At 35.7% G+C, this 18,686-nt stretch overlaps 2 protein-coding genes across 2 annotated transcripts in view; one reads left to right on the forward strand and one right to left on the reverse strand.

Moving 5' to 3' along the window:
- Positions 1–7,801, forward strand: part of LOC136350817 (calcium-activated chloride channel regulator 4-like) — a 35,585-nt gene extending 27,784 nt beyond the window's left edge. Inside the window, exons 2-5 of the mRNA XM_066302895.1 lie at positions 3,512–3,665; positions 3,726–4,930; positions 5,016–5,661; positions 5,794–7,801. Coding sequence (XP_066158992.1) covers positions 3,512–3,665; positions 3,726–4,930; positions 5,016–5,661; positions 5,794–7,256 — 3,468 coding nt within the window. The 3' untranslated portion in view covers positions 7,257–7,801. The remainder of the gene's footprint in view (positions 1–3,511; positions 3,666–3,725; positions 4,931–5,015; positions 5,662–5,793) is intronic.
- A 4,186-nt stretch (positions 7,802–11,987) lies between these two features.
- Positions 11,988–18,686, reverse strand: part of stg1 (stargazin-like protein) — a 273,000-nt gene continuing 266,301 nt past the window's right edge. The window contains exons 3-7 of the mRNA XM_066281608.1: positions 17,251–17,343; positions 16,659–16,799; positions 16,409–16,604; positions 15,250–15,435; positions 11,988–15,090 (exon numbers count right to left, since the gene is read on the reverse strand). Coding sequence (XP_066137705.1) covers positions 14,667–15,090; positions 15,250–15,435; positions 16,409–16,604; positions 16,659–16,799; positions 17,251–17,343 — 1,040 coding nt within the window. The 3' untranslated portion in view covers positions 11,988–14,666. The remainder of the gene's footprint in view (positions 15,091–15,249; positions 15,436–16,408; positions 16,605–16,658; positions 16,800–17,250; positions 17,344–18,686) is intronic.

Consider the following 18,686-nt stretch of genomic DNA (forward strand, 5'->3'; position numbering starts at 1 on the left):
GCATGCTTCGCCAAAGGCTCAAAGAAAAGGTCGTGGAGATGTAAGTGGTTTTTAAAACCAAAATTATTCAAATTCGAAGTAATCAGGAGATCGAGAGCAGCAATTGCGAGATGAAGATGCTAGAATCGTGACCGAAGATCACGTTTGCTTGGCCTAAGAAGCAAATGGCAAAATACGTTCACTACGCCACTAATCCTATCGAACTTGTGAGAATGGTATTTCTAGGTTTAGTACAGTATTGCAGCATTTAATTGGTTGTCTACCGGCTGAGCTTGCGCAACTCTGTTACATATAACTTTTAACTGTGTCTTCATAGCAATTTCGAAAATTTGCATGTTAATGTCTTCCCTCCCACGTAATCCCAGGATTATTCATTAAGTCTTTCAGTAAACCATTTAGTTTTTCTCGGAATTTGCATCCTATAAAACTTTCAAGGTATTAAATGTCCATTAATATTCAATCAGGCCGGGTGTAAATCCCGTCGTAGTTGCCTAGAGACAATGTTAACATAAACTATTTAGAGAGGATTCTTTCATAAGTAACTTTTCGTCTTAAAATGTCGATGGGCTTTCGAACTAACATCCACTAGGAAGCAATTAAGATGCAACTCTAAAGTGTTTTGTACATTAGTCAGGTAATAACGCAAAACGAAGAAAACACGTAGGATGAACAATGCATCACCGAGGGATTGTCTGATCATTACTTTCAAGGCTTTTGCGCAGTAAAAATCCTTTGGAGTATCGTTTTGCCATAATTTTGCAATTATTTCAGCCAACATTCAAGTGGAGTAATTGATGATTAGTCACTTAACGTTAAAAATATTAATTAAGCCTATGAAGTTGTATGTAGTGCAAAATGATGATGAATGATCTTGTATGGCAATGTGTGGCCCGCTTATTTCCTATGACTTCGATACTGGAAGTATATCTACACTCGACTTATCAAACATCTGCAACATAAGTATGGTACCATTTAACAGCGAAGACTAACGGTACCACCGTTTAATAGACTCCGTAACTGTCCGCATTTACGAGAAAAAATAATTATGTCAAACATAATTCGGCTGCAGGCATGGCTGAACCCAAACGATTTTTTATGATTCTAATAAGAGACTGAGACTCTGAACAATGGATTCATTAAAAAGGATCGGCATGCCGTAGGCAGATGAAAATTGTTGCTTACGAATTATCCTTTTCTGGTATTCTGGTTTGTTCAACTCAATGGGAATTCATGAAATTAAGTTAAATAAAGGTGATGATTGATCGTCGTGTAATTTAACGAGGAGTTGTAGTAATTCTTTTAGAGTTAAATATTAAGTCACAAGCTATTAAAAATACTAAGATTATTACCATATAAGTGCAATGAATACGGATCTGCACCAGTCAAGTTCTCCAGATTCAAGGTTATCCAATTAAAATTTTCGTTTTTTGATTGTACAGGGTGAGCCAAGAAATTCTATACACACCTGGAACCAGATCACTAAGAGAAATATCGAATGAGCATTAAACGATTGCTCGCATTTTTTGTTGCTATTATACAGGAATCATAATACGTTTTGTAGAAAAATGGTTTTGCCTAAAACTTTGCAATGCCAGTTTGCTTTTTTTCAAGACCAAAAAAATCGCCCTGTATCCGAATTTTGGTAAAAGCGCTATGCTCATTTGCTAAAGATTAAATGTACTCATAGTCATACCTAGTCAACTGATTTACTACACTCTTCGTTGCTTTTCAAAAAACTTCAAAAAAAAATTAGAAAAATACTGCTGTTTTGAATATTTGGATATACCTACCATAATTATTTTGAATATATTCTATTTTATAATTAAATATTATAATTAATAACCAAACGCAAGATTGCAGTGTTTAATGGCTCGTAATGAAAAAAATTATTTCAAATATTCATAACATTTTAATATTAAATTAACGGGAAAGAGAAAAAAGCTTATTTTTACTATTATTTGAAAGTGCCTCAAAAAACCTAATATATTACAATGAATAAGAAATGAAAAAATCGCTATTTGCCATTACCAATTATTAATTAAGAATATTTTTAAAATGGAAGCGTCTAGATTCTATAATAGGTATATCCAAATATCCAAAATTGTACCTACTTCCTAAACTTCACTTCTTTACAAAGCAATGAAAAATGTGACAAATTTGTTGACTGGGTATAACCATTAGTTCATCTAATCTTTAATAAAGCTGCATAGCGTCTTTTCGAAAATTTGTACGCAAGGTGATTTTTTTGGTCTGAAAAAAACCTACTAAATTTACTAAATTTTTTGAAGACCGTTCTGAATTTTTCGACGAGTTCAAGGCTGCGCCCCGAACGACCACCAACATCTATCATCATCATCACCAATAAAAGCCCCGTCAAAAACATGAAATGTTTGGTAATCCAAAATCGTCGAATGACAATTATAGGTCTCGCCGATGCTACGGGCATTTCATTTGGATCAGCCCTAATCATTTTAGAAGATGTTTTGTGCTTCAAACGCGTCAAATCTCGATTAGTTCCAAAAACACTTAATTTTTTTGAAAAAAAAAGCGGCGCGATAAAATCTGTTAATCAATTATTTCTGACTACCAGGACGTCACGAAACGCATTATTAGGAGAGATAAGACTTGGAATTCTGCATACCACTCAGAAATAACTAATCAATCCAGCAAAATGTGTCATGTAAAAGGTGTAATAAGACCAAAAAAGCCGTGCCAAAGTGGCTCACAAATCAGTCATGTTGACAATTTTCCTCGATTATCACGATGCTGTGCATTATGAATTTTTCCTACCAGGCCAAACTGTTGACAAGGAATATTATTTAAATGTTCAATTACGTGAAGCGACTCGCCTCAAGAGGCCAGAATTATGGAAAGATAATTCTTGCTTTTTTGTAGCAAGATAATGCACCGTCTCACACTGTATTAGTTCTTCGAGAAGATTTTGCTAAAAACAGGACCCGCATTGTTCCAGGACCATCGTATTCTCCTGATTTGGCACTGCTGGACTTTTAGCCGCCCAACAAGCTGAAAAGCTCGCAGCGGGAACTTCGTTCCGAGTCGTTTGAGGAGATAAAAACCGAATCTAAAAAAGTATTAAAGGCCATCTCGGAAAAAGATTTCTGTAACTGTTTCGAGGATTGAAAAACTCAATCACATAATAGAATGTGTCGCAGGGGAAATACTTCGAAGGCGATGAAATTTATTTAAAAGTATTTACAGTTCCTCATGACTCATCCTGTATATATTTATGAACAAAAACGCTATATTCTGATAACATTTTGCGTATCGAGAAATGTGATGATGGCAAGCTTATACATTTTCTCCCAATTTTTTACCGATACAGGACACCAAATGCTGCGATTACCTGAGTTTAAATGACCATAACTTCTGGCCGCTTACTGTAAAGGTTCACGCTTACAATATTGTTTATGGCTCGCAGGTGCAACCCATTACCAGTGTGTTTAAAGCACCACGTGACATCATTTACTCATCTGCCCTTCTCTTGTTTCAGCGAACCCTGACAAGTGCCTCGCAATACCTTTTTTCCGCCCTTGACAGCCGCGCCTATTTGCGATCAGCAACTGTCCTACTTCCTTCGTCATGGCCGGAATCCTGCGCCTCTTCAACTGTTTTAGGTGCTTCCGGGGAAATTTCCGACATAACTGGTAAGTCTCCTTGATTCTACTGTTGAACGTGTTTTCACTGCAAACTTTTAACTATTCTAGTACTACCTTCGGACCCGATCAGAGGAAATCTCTTCACTCAACAGTCGCTAGGGTGTGGACAACCCGGAGATCAGATCTACCTAAGTTATGAATCACTGCAAGTTGCCAGTACCACCCTCCCTCGCTCGCTTATCAAAGAGTTTGCTTCATATCGTTATGGAGTGTTTGAAGAACAGGGGTACTTCAACGATCCTGTATATCCCGTCTGCTTTTATGATGATATGAGCAAAAAACTAAAGGTTACTGGTTGCTCAGAAATGGAAATTCGTGACACTGGAGTTTGTTCTCCCGACTTCAGTTCCTCATACAATGTAACTGAAATGGTGGATCCCGATGCAAGGACGTCCATAATGTTTTCTGCAGAATCTGAGAAAGTCTCCATGTTCTGCGATGATTTCAATCACGACCGATATGCGCCCACCAAACACAACTTGATCTGTCAAAGGCGGAGCGTGTTGGATGTGGTTCAGAAACATCCGGATTTCATGGGAAAAAATGATCCTCAAGGATTAAGTAACAATCAGATAGCCGATACAACTCCATTGATTGTCTATAAAAAGCAAAATTTGACCCGCTACGTTTTTGTAGTGGAGAACAGCAAAGACATGCTTCAGAGAGAGTCTTGGAGCTATTTGCGGTTGGCTATGAGGTTCTGGGCTAAATATGTAGTGCCCGATAACACGGAACTGGGGATGGTGTTGTCCACTGCGAATCCAACTAAACCCTTCAAGATCCTCAGCGTAAAAACTGGTTCCAATAAGTTCGGGACTACCTCATCCCATAGAGACAATTTCTACTCAGCTCTGCCCTACACCCCCAGTGAGACTACTCAACCAGGGTGTTTGCATTGCTCCCTTAAAGTCGCTATGGATATGCTACTCGATAGGACACGTTCTCATGGACCCGCCAACAACGTCATTGTGGTCATTGCTCCTGGGATGACCCTTACTGACCAAATTAGAAACATTGCAGATGACTTGCGTAGGAACAAAGTCAGGGTAGCCACAATTAACTATCCAGATATGGTGCGAACAAACACTTTGCGATATTTGGCCGAGGAGACTAATGGAGCCGATTACACGGTGTTCGAGAAAAAGTCCAATGTTGACATGACCTTGCTGACTACCTATTTCGAACTGCACAATGTACTCCAGGATATTGTAAAGACTTTCTATTCAGGGAGTCAGGCAGATTTACCAATGGAGGTGAGTTCAGAACTTGTTTAGTTTAATTGTCCAACTTCTTAAGTAGTCTCAGTTTAAGAAAACTTATGTTATTTAATTGTTCTAGATCCATCGCCGAGAAATCACTGATAAAACCGGTAGACCCCTTATAAGCGGAACCTTCATTATGGACCCCAGCCTAACCGAACCCGCTCAATTCACCTTCTTCACCTACAACAACTACGCCCCCTTGTTCAAAGGTCTCAAGCTGACTAGTCCGAGCAATCACCTCTACGATACACGCATGGACATCTTCATCGATTTCAAAATGATCACTCTAAATGCTAATCTCTCGGAGACTGGAACGTGGACTTACAACGTGGAACCATACTCTGGAAACCCACAGCCTCATTACCTTCAAGTAACGGCTACACCCACTTCGGCCTATGTTCCAGTGGTCAGAACCTCGTTCAGGATTCATAAGCTCAATGCAGGGTTGTTCGTTCTGTTGGCCGAAGCCAAATATGGAGATTTGCCCATTCTTGGTGCGAAGGTTGAAGTTACGGTGGTGAAGATTGGCATCAACGATGCGATGCCGCAGAGATCCATTATATACCTTCTAGACTCGGGTTCTGGAGATCCCGATATTACCAAAGGGGATGGAGTGTACACTAGGTACTTCAGCCCTGAAGAAGCCGGGCTTTATACATTCGAAACCATTGTAACTAATAATGATAATACTGCATATACATGGAGTTCGTCAAAAACTAATGGTGAGTATTGTTTGTCATCATGTATTAACATAGCATTAAAAAAAAATCATAAAATTTGTTCTGAAAATGTACGATGATGCAATTTCAGTGCATTCTACAATTTCTTTAAACTGACAAAGTAATTTTTCCTAGACAACAAACCCTGCTGCGGAAGTTCCATCAAAAGCAATGGCGCCCAGCAACTCTCCCCCTTCCATAGATTCCTCCCCAAGCAAGCTTTGTTGATCACCGTCGAAGATGTGAAGGAACAAAGTGAGAATACTCTCCAAGTGGGCCGCATTGGGGACTTGCGTGTGGAAGTTTACCCCGAAGACATGAAGGCCAAACTAATATGGACTGCTCCTGATATGGGCGGCAATCGTGTATCGCGGTATGAGATCAAATTCGCAAACAATGTTTTGGATATTTTGGACAAATTTGAAACTGCCACCACGTTATGGGACGTAGGAAATAATGGGGTTTACCCCATGGATCCTGGTTCTGAAACTGCGTATATCCTAGATATGTCGACGAATAAGGAGTTGCTTGATAGGCCTTGGTATTTCGCTGTGAAATCCTATGGAACTTTAGGAGCCGATTTATCAGGCCCCGTATCTAATTTTGTCAGGGTAGACGTACCTTCACCTCCTCCACCATCGACAATTGCAGTGACTAATGCTCCTAATGCCATCTGGCCCGATCATGTGCATCCCGTGGGTATGGATACAGTGGGACCTAAAATCGCCAAAAGCATGTCCGTAGGACTAGAACTCATCCTTCCTGTTGCCATTGGCATAATTCTCTTGGTGGTGGTCCTGGTTTTATACTGCTATTTTTGCGTGAAAAAGAAGGCTGGTAGTAACCACAAATCAGCCAAAGCCAATGCCATTAAGAAAGACAATTTGAACTCCACCATTACTATAGTCCCTAGCAGTCCTCAACACAACTCTCCTCAACACACGACATACCAAAGCGCCGAGGCCCCTGATCCACACCAAGTGGGAGTACCCGTGAGTAACTACGCATATGAAGATGAGACCAAGAAGCGCTATTCTTTGGTGAATCAGCAAGAGCAGCAGTTGATTGAAGAGCTGAAGCAGCAGCAGCAGATGCAACTTCAGCGCGATAATATGCCCCCGGCGTACTCAGGCTTAAGTGTAATTTCGAATAACACAATCACCCGTAATGGAGGACAACCACTGAGTCCTTACAACTCATGGAGTGCATCCCAGCTGCTTCACGAACACGAAAGGAGGTACAGTCCCATGGAGAACATGATGAACGATGAACCCGCTTTGATGACCCACCAAGAAGTACTGGCCCAGGTTGACCACATGTCGATTAATGGACAGAATATTGATCATATGAGTGTTAATGGGCACGCAATAGTAGAGCAATACCCACCTCCGGTGCCGCCTCTGCCCGCCTTCAACAATGGCGGATATCCAGTCAATTACGCCATATACGGGGTCCATCAAGGTCCTCCCCAACAGAACCAAATATACCAAAGTATGCCAAGGGCAGACCAAGGGGTCCAGTTTAATCAGAGTTTGCAGGGGTCCATGAGCTCAGTTAACAGTGGTGAGAAGAAGCGTCGTAATGTCACGATGGTATAACAATACGTTGTCTATAAGAGTGTGAGTGTGAAGGAGAGTGAATCTTGTACCAGTTTTCTGTGAGCGATTTTGTGTGTATATTTTTATTACTAGTCAGCGCTTTTGTTGTCTTTGTGTACCTAATTTGTAGCGGTCTTGAGTGGTACGTCACTGCTCAATAACAAACTGATTCCAGCAATAAATACTTAATTAGTGATTAGTTTTGTAAAACGGCACAAATTATTGTCCTTGTGTATTTATATGATATGTACAAAAGAGTAATTATAGACCTTTAAATATTTCCCAATTTATCAAGCCAGTACTTAGCGTTAATAAACTGTAGAATAAATTAATTCATTGCAGCAACTAGGGAACAACACATATTTTACTTATAAATAACGTGCATTGTTAAAAAGACTGATCTCACTACACAATGATTTTTTTTATTGTTTTTGTTTTGTTGAGTGGGATTGATTTTCATATTTTATTGTAAATACGTTTTGTGTACAAATAGTTGGTAGGTTTTAAAACTTCGATGCCAGTAAATGTCTGTCGTACAAAGAAAATATTCATGGTTTTACTTTTTACCTCCAGTTTCGAGATTTGCGTGAAAGACCTCCATATAAGATATACAGCCTGTCCCAGAGAAAAATGTTCGCTTTAAATATCGTTTCTGTTGTTTGTTAAAAAAAAGTTAATTCACGTCTACTTTCATGTGGAGAGAGACATCATTTAGTAGTGTTTTTAAAATGTCTCCTGGAAATCGTCCCTTTGAAATTTTTTAATTAAATTTTCATATTGGAAGAGGAGTTGTTATATTTCTCCCTTAAAAGGTAATTTTATTCTCTACATGGTCAACCTTTTATTTTTTTATTTTCGTATGTCTTATAGAAATTAAACAGAAACCGAGTAACTTTATTCGGCTTGATTAATCATTTTTACTGATATTTTATTTATTTTATTATAATGTTGAAAGTGACTTCCAATGACTTCCATAAATATGTACAACTGATCCTCAAGACGTCATTCGTGGCACATTCACAACATTTCTAGTATTTTTGATCTACACCCTGCAACGATTCGGGCACGTACCTCATCCAGGAAATCAGATTGTGTGTCATAGATTTTTATTTTTAAATGTTCCTATAAAAAAATTCAGAGGACTAAGATTAAGGGAGCTTGTGAGCCATTCCACTGGAATTCTTCTGTCATTCTATCTTCCAGGAAATTCTTCATCTAGACTTTCTCGGATAGCAGCATTGTGGTGTGGAGACGCTTCATCCTGTTGAAAAACTAATTCTTGTTCTAACCGACGAGGATTGTATTCAAGTATTTCAGTTTTCCTATGATATATAGCATCTTGTGGAATTTATATATAGTTTTCTCCGTACCTAAACGTTCCATACCATTATTTTCAGAATAATTTAAATTGAAAACACTAACTGTCGCTCCTGTAGACTTATTGTTTTTATAATGTAGGCCCACAATCTCGATTCTCTCTTGTAGCGTGTAAACCATTTTAATCAAATTAAAAATTGAACAAACCGCAAAGTGATGTGTTGCCACTAAGTACTAAATTCATTAAGTGTAAAAGAAAATATCAGTAAATTGTTCCTTCCAAAAAAATTAGGGTTCATTAATTTCAAATAGAATATTATAAATGTGATTAGTGTTGATAATTTGGGACTTCCAACTTTTTGAGTCTAACTGTAGACTTTCCTCATTTAATACAATAACATTCAAGGTAAAAAATCAATAATTTGATTTTTGTTTAATTACTAGATTAGTTCAAAAACGGACGTACAAAAATAAAAAATAAAGGCTGGCCCATGTAGTCTGAAATTACCTTTCAAACGAGGTGTGGCACAACCCTTTTTCCAATTTGAAAATTTTAAAGGAGTTGTTTCCAGAGATTTCCAGGGGAGATTAAAAAAAAATTGCTACCAAATGATATATCCCTCCCTGTCAAAGTTGACATGTTTTAGTGTTTTTTGAACAAACAACAGAAAAAATTATTCAAGTGGGTTCAGGTTAGAGGTTTAGAATGAACTCTTCCCTGAAACACTATATTTTCTAGCGAGACACTGGAAAACTCTCCAAAATCTTCACTACAATTAAATACTACAAGTATTTAATAATTTTTTATTTAATATCGCAACGATGCTAGAAAAACAACAATAGAGGTACTTTTTTCAAATTAGCAATTCATACGTGTATGGCATGTATGCGCAGTTACCTTATATTAGGTACCGCAGAAGCTATGAAGCAAATGAAAACAGCTGGTAACTGAAAGACGGTATATCAAAGTACTCACTGGCAAATCTTATCTTGAAGATAATTTAAACGGAATCCAAGAAATGAACTAACGATGTGCCTTTATATTTTAGTTAGTATAGAAATTACCCTCTCGGTCAAGTAACCTATACTTTAATTTTCCTATACTAATGGAGAGATTGGGAATTGATCTTGATTAGTATGAACAACCAGATACGTCGGCACCCAACAAGTTCGATAGCAAAATCCACACCAATTTGTGACTAAAATTAAATTAAAAGAGAGCTTACGCTGTTTATGCACAAGCTCCCAAGAATTCCCAATGTGGTTTTCGGAAGCTTGGACCCAAGCGAGACCACATTTTCAGAACTCTTAAGCCGAACAGAATCTTCAAACTCCATTTTTACACGTTTTTATCAGGTATAATCTCAAACGAACACTCATTACGTTTCAATTAAATTAACCTTAAACTACATACAAATTTTTGAAATTGTTTCTGCAACTTGACATTTTTCGCGAATGAAACGGGAGAAGAGTCGAAGACGCCGTTAATACTACGAATTGAGGCATTATTTTTGTGCTTCCCAAGTCTTTTTGGCAAAAAGCAACGCTTCCATATGGAAAATTCTTTTAAAATCACGTGCCAATATTTTTGTGCTGATTTGATTTTTTTTATCGAGAATTCTGTGTGCGTTTTCATATTCCATTGTCGGTTTAAATTCCATTACCACTGAATTTAACATTCAAATCGAATAGTAAAATGATGTTAGGTTGATTTCTTCCTAACATATGGCATAAGTTCTCCAAATAGATCTCCAAAATAATTAAAAGACAAATTTGCATTTTCAGAGTCATAAAGCTCCAGCAGTGCTTGAATATCGATCTGTTCTATGAGAAATTATGATTAACGAGATTTAATTGAATTTGGGGCTGTAGGGGAAAATTTTGCATCGCATCAGGTACAGTAATTTACAAATATTTAATGATAAATCGCCTATTATTATTATTATTATTATAAAAGCTTTATATATTTTATACATATTATAAAATTATTGTGGCTTAACCAGCCATAATGTTCGTATTAGTATTATTATTATTATCACTATAAAATATTTTTAAATAATTTGCTTTCAAAACTCATAATAACGACCATCCTGTGGCTTGTGCTCACTAAATCATCTATTCGGTCAATAAATAATTTAATGAGAGCCCGTGGAAAAGTTTTCTTTTTTTGTGACCCACTTAAAATCACTATTATATCGGGGAAATAATAAATAAATATTTTATTATAAATTGTCAATAAAAGTATTATATATGCACAAAAAATGTTTAAGTATTTTTAAGCCTTACCTCATATTACCCGCTTCTGGACAAATGTGTCTATATCCTTTTTTTCATATTTTCACAGAATTCCTCAAAGACCATAAAATTTCAAAATTAAATGGTCAGTAAAAAAATATAATGTTTCACCTACAATTTCTTTTTTGACTCCAGATCAGGTCCGCTACACTTCTTATTTTTTTCACAATTCAATTTCACTATAGACATCTTTGATTGTCATGTCGTATTACGATTGTTCGGGATTATTGATTTATTCTTTATTCCTAGTGACACTAATCAGATGCTGCCTTAACTTAATAAATGATGAATGCCGGCAATACAGGGATCTGCAGCGGCTGAATGCCCGATTTTAATTTTTAACTTTACCTGAAATTAAACCGAACATTTTAACCCATAATCAATGAACCATACAACAAATCGAAGCATTTAACTTCAATTCCAGTTTAGAATTAGGGCATATACACATGCAATTGAACGTTAAAGAAAAATGGTCACACCGAGTAATTCAGTATCTGTGTGATAGATGGCCACCTCAGTTCTATGAAATTATATACAGCGTGATTCACTAAAAATGGGGAACTCAAAGCTGAAGATACAACATATCCAATAACGACCATTAGCACAAACATGTCTTACTCGAATATTAATAATTGAGGAAATTTATGTATTGAAAGTCAAACTTTCATTGTTATGACGATAATTGTTTGAAAGTTACAGCAAAAATACTTTTTTAACTTCGTACTTTGAGAATGAATAGCTTAATAATGAAAGCCGCTTGGAATCTTTCCATACCGGGTGTCCGTATTTTTTGCAGTAGGATTTTAACCACGTATTCTATGCATAAAAATAATATTAGCCTACTATATAAATTATATTCGAGAAAACCCAGACACCCTGTATAAAGTACTAGTACCATATTTTCCTTCTTCATATCTCCTAAAGTTTTTAGTAACATCTTTCCAGATACTCTGTATACGTGTTGCAATTTCTGACATCTACATTTACCAAGTTTATCTTCTATGATATAAGATTAACGCGTGTTTAAATAAATCGCTCAAAATCTTTATTGCAAATTTAAAATGTTTTAAAAACCTAATATTTTTCCTCGTCAGTACTCATCAATAAACACAACGAATATCGAAATTCAGTATAAGTTTTATTTAGAATATAGTCATATGTATAACATAGAAATAAAAACATCATTCGTATATACAGGTAACATATACAAAGTCGGTAAGTTTCAGCTTATTATTTAATATTAACAATTATTTTGTTATTCCCTAGGAATAAAACTTGATTTAGATAACAATTCATAACGATCTATCCACTTTATAACCTTCTAAAAACAATAAGTTTTCATATGTATAAAAAACTAAAAAAATTGTTTAAAAATTTGTTCAAAGTAGAAAATATCATAATTTGGCACCTACCTAAGTATATAAATAGTTAATAGTTTTCAAAATGTTGTAAAAAATATTATTTATAGTAGATCTATTCTGTAACGTAAATATGTACAGAGCGTCCATGGAAACCATAACAGACATAAGACGGGTTAAATGGTGGGAAAGCTGCACAATGAGCCTCTTAGCAAAACACTTTATGGAATATTGGAAATTGATTCAGGAGATTCGGAAAAACAGAAATTTTGGGAAGTGGTTTTTATTTTTTCTCAACTTTATTTGACAGGATACTGACACTTTATAACAGGTAATTTTCCTAACCTACAAAATAGCATTAAAAGAATTTTTCCCCGACATTTCGATTCCCTGCCATCTTGAATAACTTAATTTTTTTAAATACCAACACCTATTTTTTTATACTAAATTAGGATTAGATAGGATCTCTTAAAAGCAATGACCTAACATACTCGGCGGGGAAGGCAACTTATCCATATAGAAAATGTGAATAGTTGTTTTGATTATCTACATTGGGAAGTAGAAACCACTCGAAAACTTCTAGTTCTCCAAATGACATTTTGTTAAGTAACTCATGGCTCAACAGGCCTACAATTTAACTATAACTTATATCTTTTATGGTTTCTGAGATTCAAATGGTCACTCTCGAATTTGGAACACCCTGTATATTAAATAACATGACCTATTAACGGTATTACAATCTTAACATATTTATTAAATACAGTACTCCATAATTAATGAAATAATAACAGTGAAATTTTAGATAAAATTCCAAATCAAATATTGTCTTGTGAGTCATTGCTTTATTTTCGTAGCTTCCTAAAGATTTTGATGACAGTCTTGAATCTAAAACTTGAATTAATTTAACATCCCTTGAAATTTTTATGATTTATAAGATTAGTTCTATATCGTATAGTATGGTTCGTTTAGAGTTTGTAACAACCATTACATATGGCCATATACAAATTTATATGGATAAGCAATTAAAAATCCGAAACCAGCATCACGTCAAAGAGTGCCTGTAGGCGCAAATATGCCCTATCCGAAAGTTGCGATTTTCTGAAAGATACAGTTGAAAGTTAAGGTTTCAAATAGGTTTTTTAGCATTATTCTTGATAAGATTCAAAATGTGTAAAGTTGTACTTTTTTACCTGATACGTGTTGCACACATGCATCTTATTGCTTAAAAAAAAATAATTCAACAAGTTTTCAGGTTGTTAACCTAAATATTTTGAAAATAATATAAAAAAATAAATAAACATTCAACCACAACACCCCGTATATTTTCACCATTTGACATGTAGCATTTCTAGTTTCCAGTGTAAAGTTTTTTCAACACATTGGTTTTAAGTCATGAAGTCCATCCAATAAAAATCTTGAAGAAGCATTTAATCACATTAGTGGTTCACGAGACATATTTCCTTTTGAATTTGGAATAAGGTTTCATCGTTTTTGTTCCAATTGTGGAGCACCTTTCTACTGCAGTTTAGGAGAATTAATAAAATTACATTTCATTGGAAATAATTCTAATAATTGATATGTGTAAAATACCTATTTTTTGGGCCACATTGAACTCCATACAGCACAAAATGGTATTAATTATACAGTGTGATCATAAAATAGCGCATAATGTAATTATTCTTGAAACTGAAGTACATAATTAAAAAAAAAATCTCAAACCCGTCGTTATTATATTAAAAGAGACCAATTATTAGATTACCCATTTTTACAACATTATCATGTATTTTTTTAAGTAATAACCATAATTTTAACAGTTAAAATTAGTAAGAAGACTTTTGTTTTAAACAAAAATGTAAAAAAAGTTTTTTTGTGTAACAGAAAATCGGAAACAACGGAAAAGGTCAGTGATTGTCAGTGGCATACGGCAAAAAAGCTTTAGAGCGGTAAGTGGATCGGCCTCCATAATAAAATCCTTTGGAGGTCTTCATAATGAGTCAGTAGATTGAACAGAGTTACATTTCAAATGTTTAAAGTGAAATTCAAAATATATATTTCTAAAAAATTGTGAGTAAATAATAAAGAAATAACGAAGCGTTTGCTGACCTATGTTCTTAGTTACTGTTTTGTTTAAATGGAGATCCTTTATACTCGGTATAGCATTTGGCATTTTAAACTATAGAGTCATGTATATAGAGTAACCGTGAAGTTCAAAATAATTACACTATGCGTTATTTACATACTGACTGAACAAAACTTAAGGAAATACGGACACAATATCAAGACATGACTACAAACAAAAGTGAATGACAATTAACAATCACTTCCGATGCTAATGCAACCCCTTGTAGTAGCTGCAAAAATGAACATGTGTAGACAACCCAATAGCACAACATTTACCCCTCAAAAATCAACAAGCTTAAGTCTACCCGTCCCACAAGCCCTACACAGGCGTAGTCCTCCTCAACGTCCCGTCGTTCTCATAATTCTTCCTGCCCCCACCTCGCGAACTTATACTCACAATACTCTGTGCCCTAATCGGTAAGGGCTGATCCAGATCAAACGTCACAAACTCTTGGGGCAAACTGGGCGAATACTCATCGAAGTACGGTTCTGGAAGTTCGTCCAGGTTTACGTCCGCGGTGGTGGACATCGTGTTTACGGTGACGTCACGCGACAACGCTCGCTCCCGATTGGAGAAATGTTCGTCAAATTGGTACGATATCGTCGGGGGTGGTGGGGGGAAGTCGTAGAAGGAGGTAGACACCTCTTTGAGGGAGGGAGTCGATTGGTGAAAGCGTGAGCGATGTAGGGAGCACGGAGACTCGTGATGGACGATTTCTTTGGGAGGAGGTGGTGGGGGGTATCTGTCAATCAAATGAAAAATTATTAAGTATAAATAATACTAAATTCACAACATTCCGAAACTTAGATGATTCCTCCCCAAAATGAACTAAAAGAAGTATTGATTGGGGGGTCGTTAAATATTGGAGAATACAAAATGGTGTTTTTATATTAATACGTACGTGTTTCTTGCAGGACTTCGAGGAAAAGTAAGCGAATTTGAATTGATGTAATAATAAGGATGTCGCTTGCAGGGATAATCGGTGGGTAGTGGCACGTCAATTATTCTGTGCAGGTTCACTATCGACGGTGGTCTGTTACCCTTTTTTAACTCGTCGTAGACTTTTCTTTTCCAGTGATAACGTACTCTAAAAATGTAGAAATTAGAAATACTGCACAATTTTTGTAAAATAGATTAAAAAATCTAAATGTGAGGGAAGTTTTAACATTTTTAGTGCTGGTCATATAGTGAATTAGCAAAATTTCATCTTTTCATATATCATTAAAAGTATGCATATAACGTTCACTAGACGTCCTGAAAGGTACTTTGTTCTAAGAATATGTTTTGTATGTCCAATATTATATATACCTATTATTATATGAGATGTATATTAATGGACATTTCAGAAAAGTATATGTATTTCGGTGCCATGTATATCCCCAATATGATATACTTTTTAACTACACTAAGTGATATGACAGTGATATCATTTGCGAAGATCCTATATTATATTTTTTTAAATCTATATTTAGTGCATATATCAATTTTACTATTACTGTCTGTAATATATTCAACCAGCTTCCTTTCAGAAGTTTTTGCTGATTATTAATTAACCTGAACTAACCTGAAAATATACGTGCTTGAAGAAATGTGCGGTCACCATAAAGTCCAGAACTTTACATTTATTTTTAAAGCCGTTCTTTGAATATTCCGAAAAGTCTCTCATTCCGAGATATTTCAGTTGCCTGTCCACAGTTTCTTGTTTTTTTTTTCATATCCCCTAACTGCAGGGAAATTAGTATATATATTTTAGCTACTCGTTTAAACCACACGCATCACGACAGCCGCCTTTAAATAAATTTAAATTTGAAGATCTTTCTGGCAATTATTAGTCCCCACACAACAGACTTTCGGTTTTTTGTATAAATCTTCGGATGTATTTAGAATTTTTCCAATCTTAAAAGGAATTTGAAATTAGTATTAAATTGCGCATATTTGCCTTAATTTAACCGATTTTGCATCTCTCATAGTATGAAGACCTCCATACATTCCACAAATTTGTAGCACCACGTATATAGAGAATAGAGTCAAATACATAAAGTTAATATTTTGACACTTACCTATACATAAATAGAAAAACACAGCCTATTCCTGATAATTTGGTGGAGAATAGTCCGACTATGTACAGCAGGAACGAGTATCCGTATTCGTATTCCAGCAAAGGCGGTCTTATCTGTGACTGAGGTCTTAGTTTGCTACCTACTTCGGCTTTGAACACTGATATATACACGATTAACCCTAGTAACATTATTAACCCTGAAACCACATTTTATTAACAGCTAACCGAAACAAATAAGTTAAAGGTCTTGCCTGTAAAGATAAAAAGTAGCCCGGATATAAAAGTGTATATTCCCCTATATTTAACACACTGGCCCAAGATACAGCAGATGAAGGCTGCGATCATCATGCAGCTGGCCACGAGAAAAAATACTCCTGCTTTGGATACTACATCTAGAAGAAAAGCATTAGTCAGTACTGCAGTGAATGTAATATTATAAAAAGTCTATTACATATGTATAAGAAAAATGTGAGTAACAAAATGTAGCACTAAAGCTTTAATAATAAAAGAGCGATATCGTGCATGGACTAGATTTATGTCGAGTTGAGGCAAAAATCCATTATAAAAATGAATAGTGCATTGTATAGGATGAATCAAGTTGGACATTTTAGATCCAGATAGAAAAAAACTGATATGATGGATTAAAATGAAATAATTTAAAATTTTTTCACTAAACATCTGTGTAGCGAGTATAAACTTTTGAGCAGATGGTGAATGAATTTAATCGTTAAAGATTAGTAGAGATTTTCAACATAGTAAGGTTCAACTAGGCATCGTTATTTACTTCCATTATCTCTATGTCCACTGACACTTTCTACCCTGCATAATATACGCATTACTTACAAGGAATAACTAAAGTTGAGTCTTTTAAGTCGGGACTGTAGTCTTCTTGAGCAAAGTAGTCGATCCTCTTGCACTGGAACTTGTTTTCTCCAGCTGTAACCAAAGAAAATAATTCGTTAAACCGCTCGCCGAACTCTGATTTTCGAGATTAAATAATAAGGGCAATAAAACCGGACCTAAATACATATACGACCCTCGAAGCTGATAAGTACGTTCATAACATTAATCAGTGCAGAAAAGCGGGCGGATACTCTGTCAACTTTTCAAAAGGAACTCGGATCTTTCCAGCAGGCGCACGTACGTGATTCCAGTTTTATTTTTCCCACATTTCCAGAGATCCGGCCCCGTTGACATGCTAAACAAATAACGTCCATATTTCAGGCCCTTTCATTTAAGACCGGGGAAATGACGCAGGAGTCTTGATTATAGAGCCGCCATTGCGGATTTCGTTTTGATTTGGACAAATTGACTTGTCTACCGGATTTTAGAGCTATTTTGATTTATCTGGATTCACGGCACATCACGGGGGAATATTAGACATGTTCTTTCCAAACAAACGAAAAGCCGTAGGGGTGCCATTAGTATTTCAGTTCGGAATATGCATTGTGAAAATTAATTAAAAAACTTTCAGGTCCGTTTTTATTTCCCCCGTTGAATTGTCTACAAACAATTCGCCGATGCTGCATTTTTAATTGAAAACTTTTCTAATGATTATCATTTAGCTCGTTTTCGTTCTGTGTCTGGTAATTGGATGAAAATGGGATATTGTGCTGCTACTTTGTGCCTGTTTCCCTTGAAGACTATTCCAGTGAAAGGATTTTGCTAATTAATTCTTTCGACTCCCTTAAATGTCTTTTTTCAATAAGTAGAAGACTTGAACTTAATACAGCGTTTTGAATAACCCCACTTTTACAAAGATGAAAGTTACAAAATTCAATTATTTCTGAAGGTTGTTTGTTAGAATGTTTCATTTATCTATGATAGGAATTATTCCGGAGTAACCTGAAGTTAAGGAGGAGGATTTTTGTCAATTATTTGTGATCTTGAAATCGAAGATTTTCGGGTACTTGAGTAGGTGGAACGCATTTGAAACATCTCGAAGTGTTTTGAGGCCTTATAGATTCAGCCACGTAACCCTTTCACTAGAAAATTTTTGACTTCCTTGAGTTCCTTGACATCATTCCCTCAATTTCTTTCAGGCAAGAGTTGACCAATTTAAATTCAAGTAAAATATTTTCAAAATGGCGGTTATACCGGAAGTAGTTACTAACTTCGTTATTTTAAAGGGAACCCCTAAATTTTTAAAAAGATTTCGGATTTTTCGTTAAATTAAAAGTCTTCAAAAGGGATACCTTATACCACAAAGTATTTTCGACTCTAGAATTTAATTCTGTTTAAAATATTATTAAGGTTTCCCGAATCGATGTTGGACAGAA

The sequence above is a fragment of the Euwallacea fornicatus genome, chromosome 4 (genome assembly GCF_040115645.1).
Source record: "Euwallacea fornicatus isolate EFF26 chromosome 4, ASM4011564v1, whole genome shotgun sequence".
In the NCBI taxonomy this organism is placed as follows: Eukaryota; Metazoa; Arthropoda; class Insecta; order Coleoptera; family Curculionidae; genus Euwallacea; species Euwallacea fornicatus.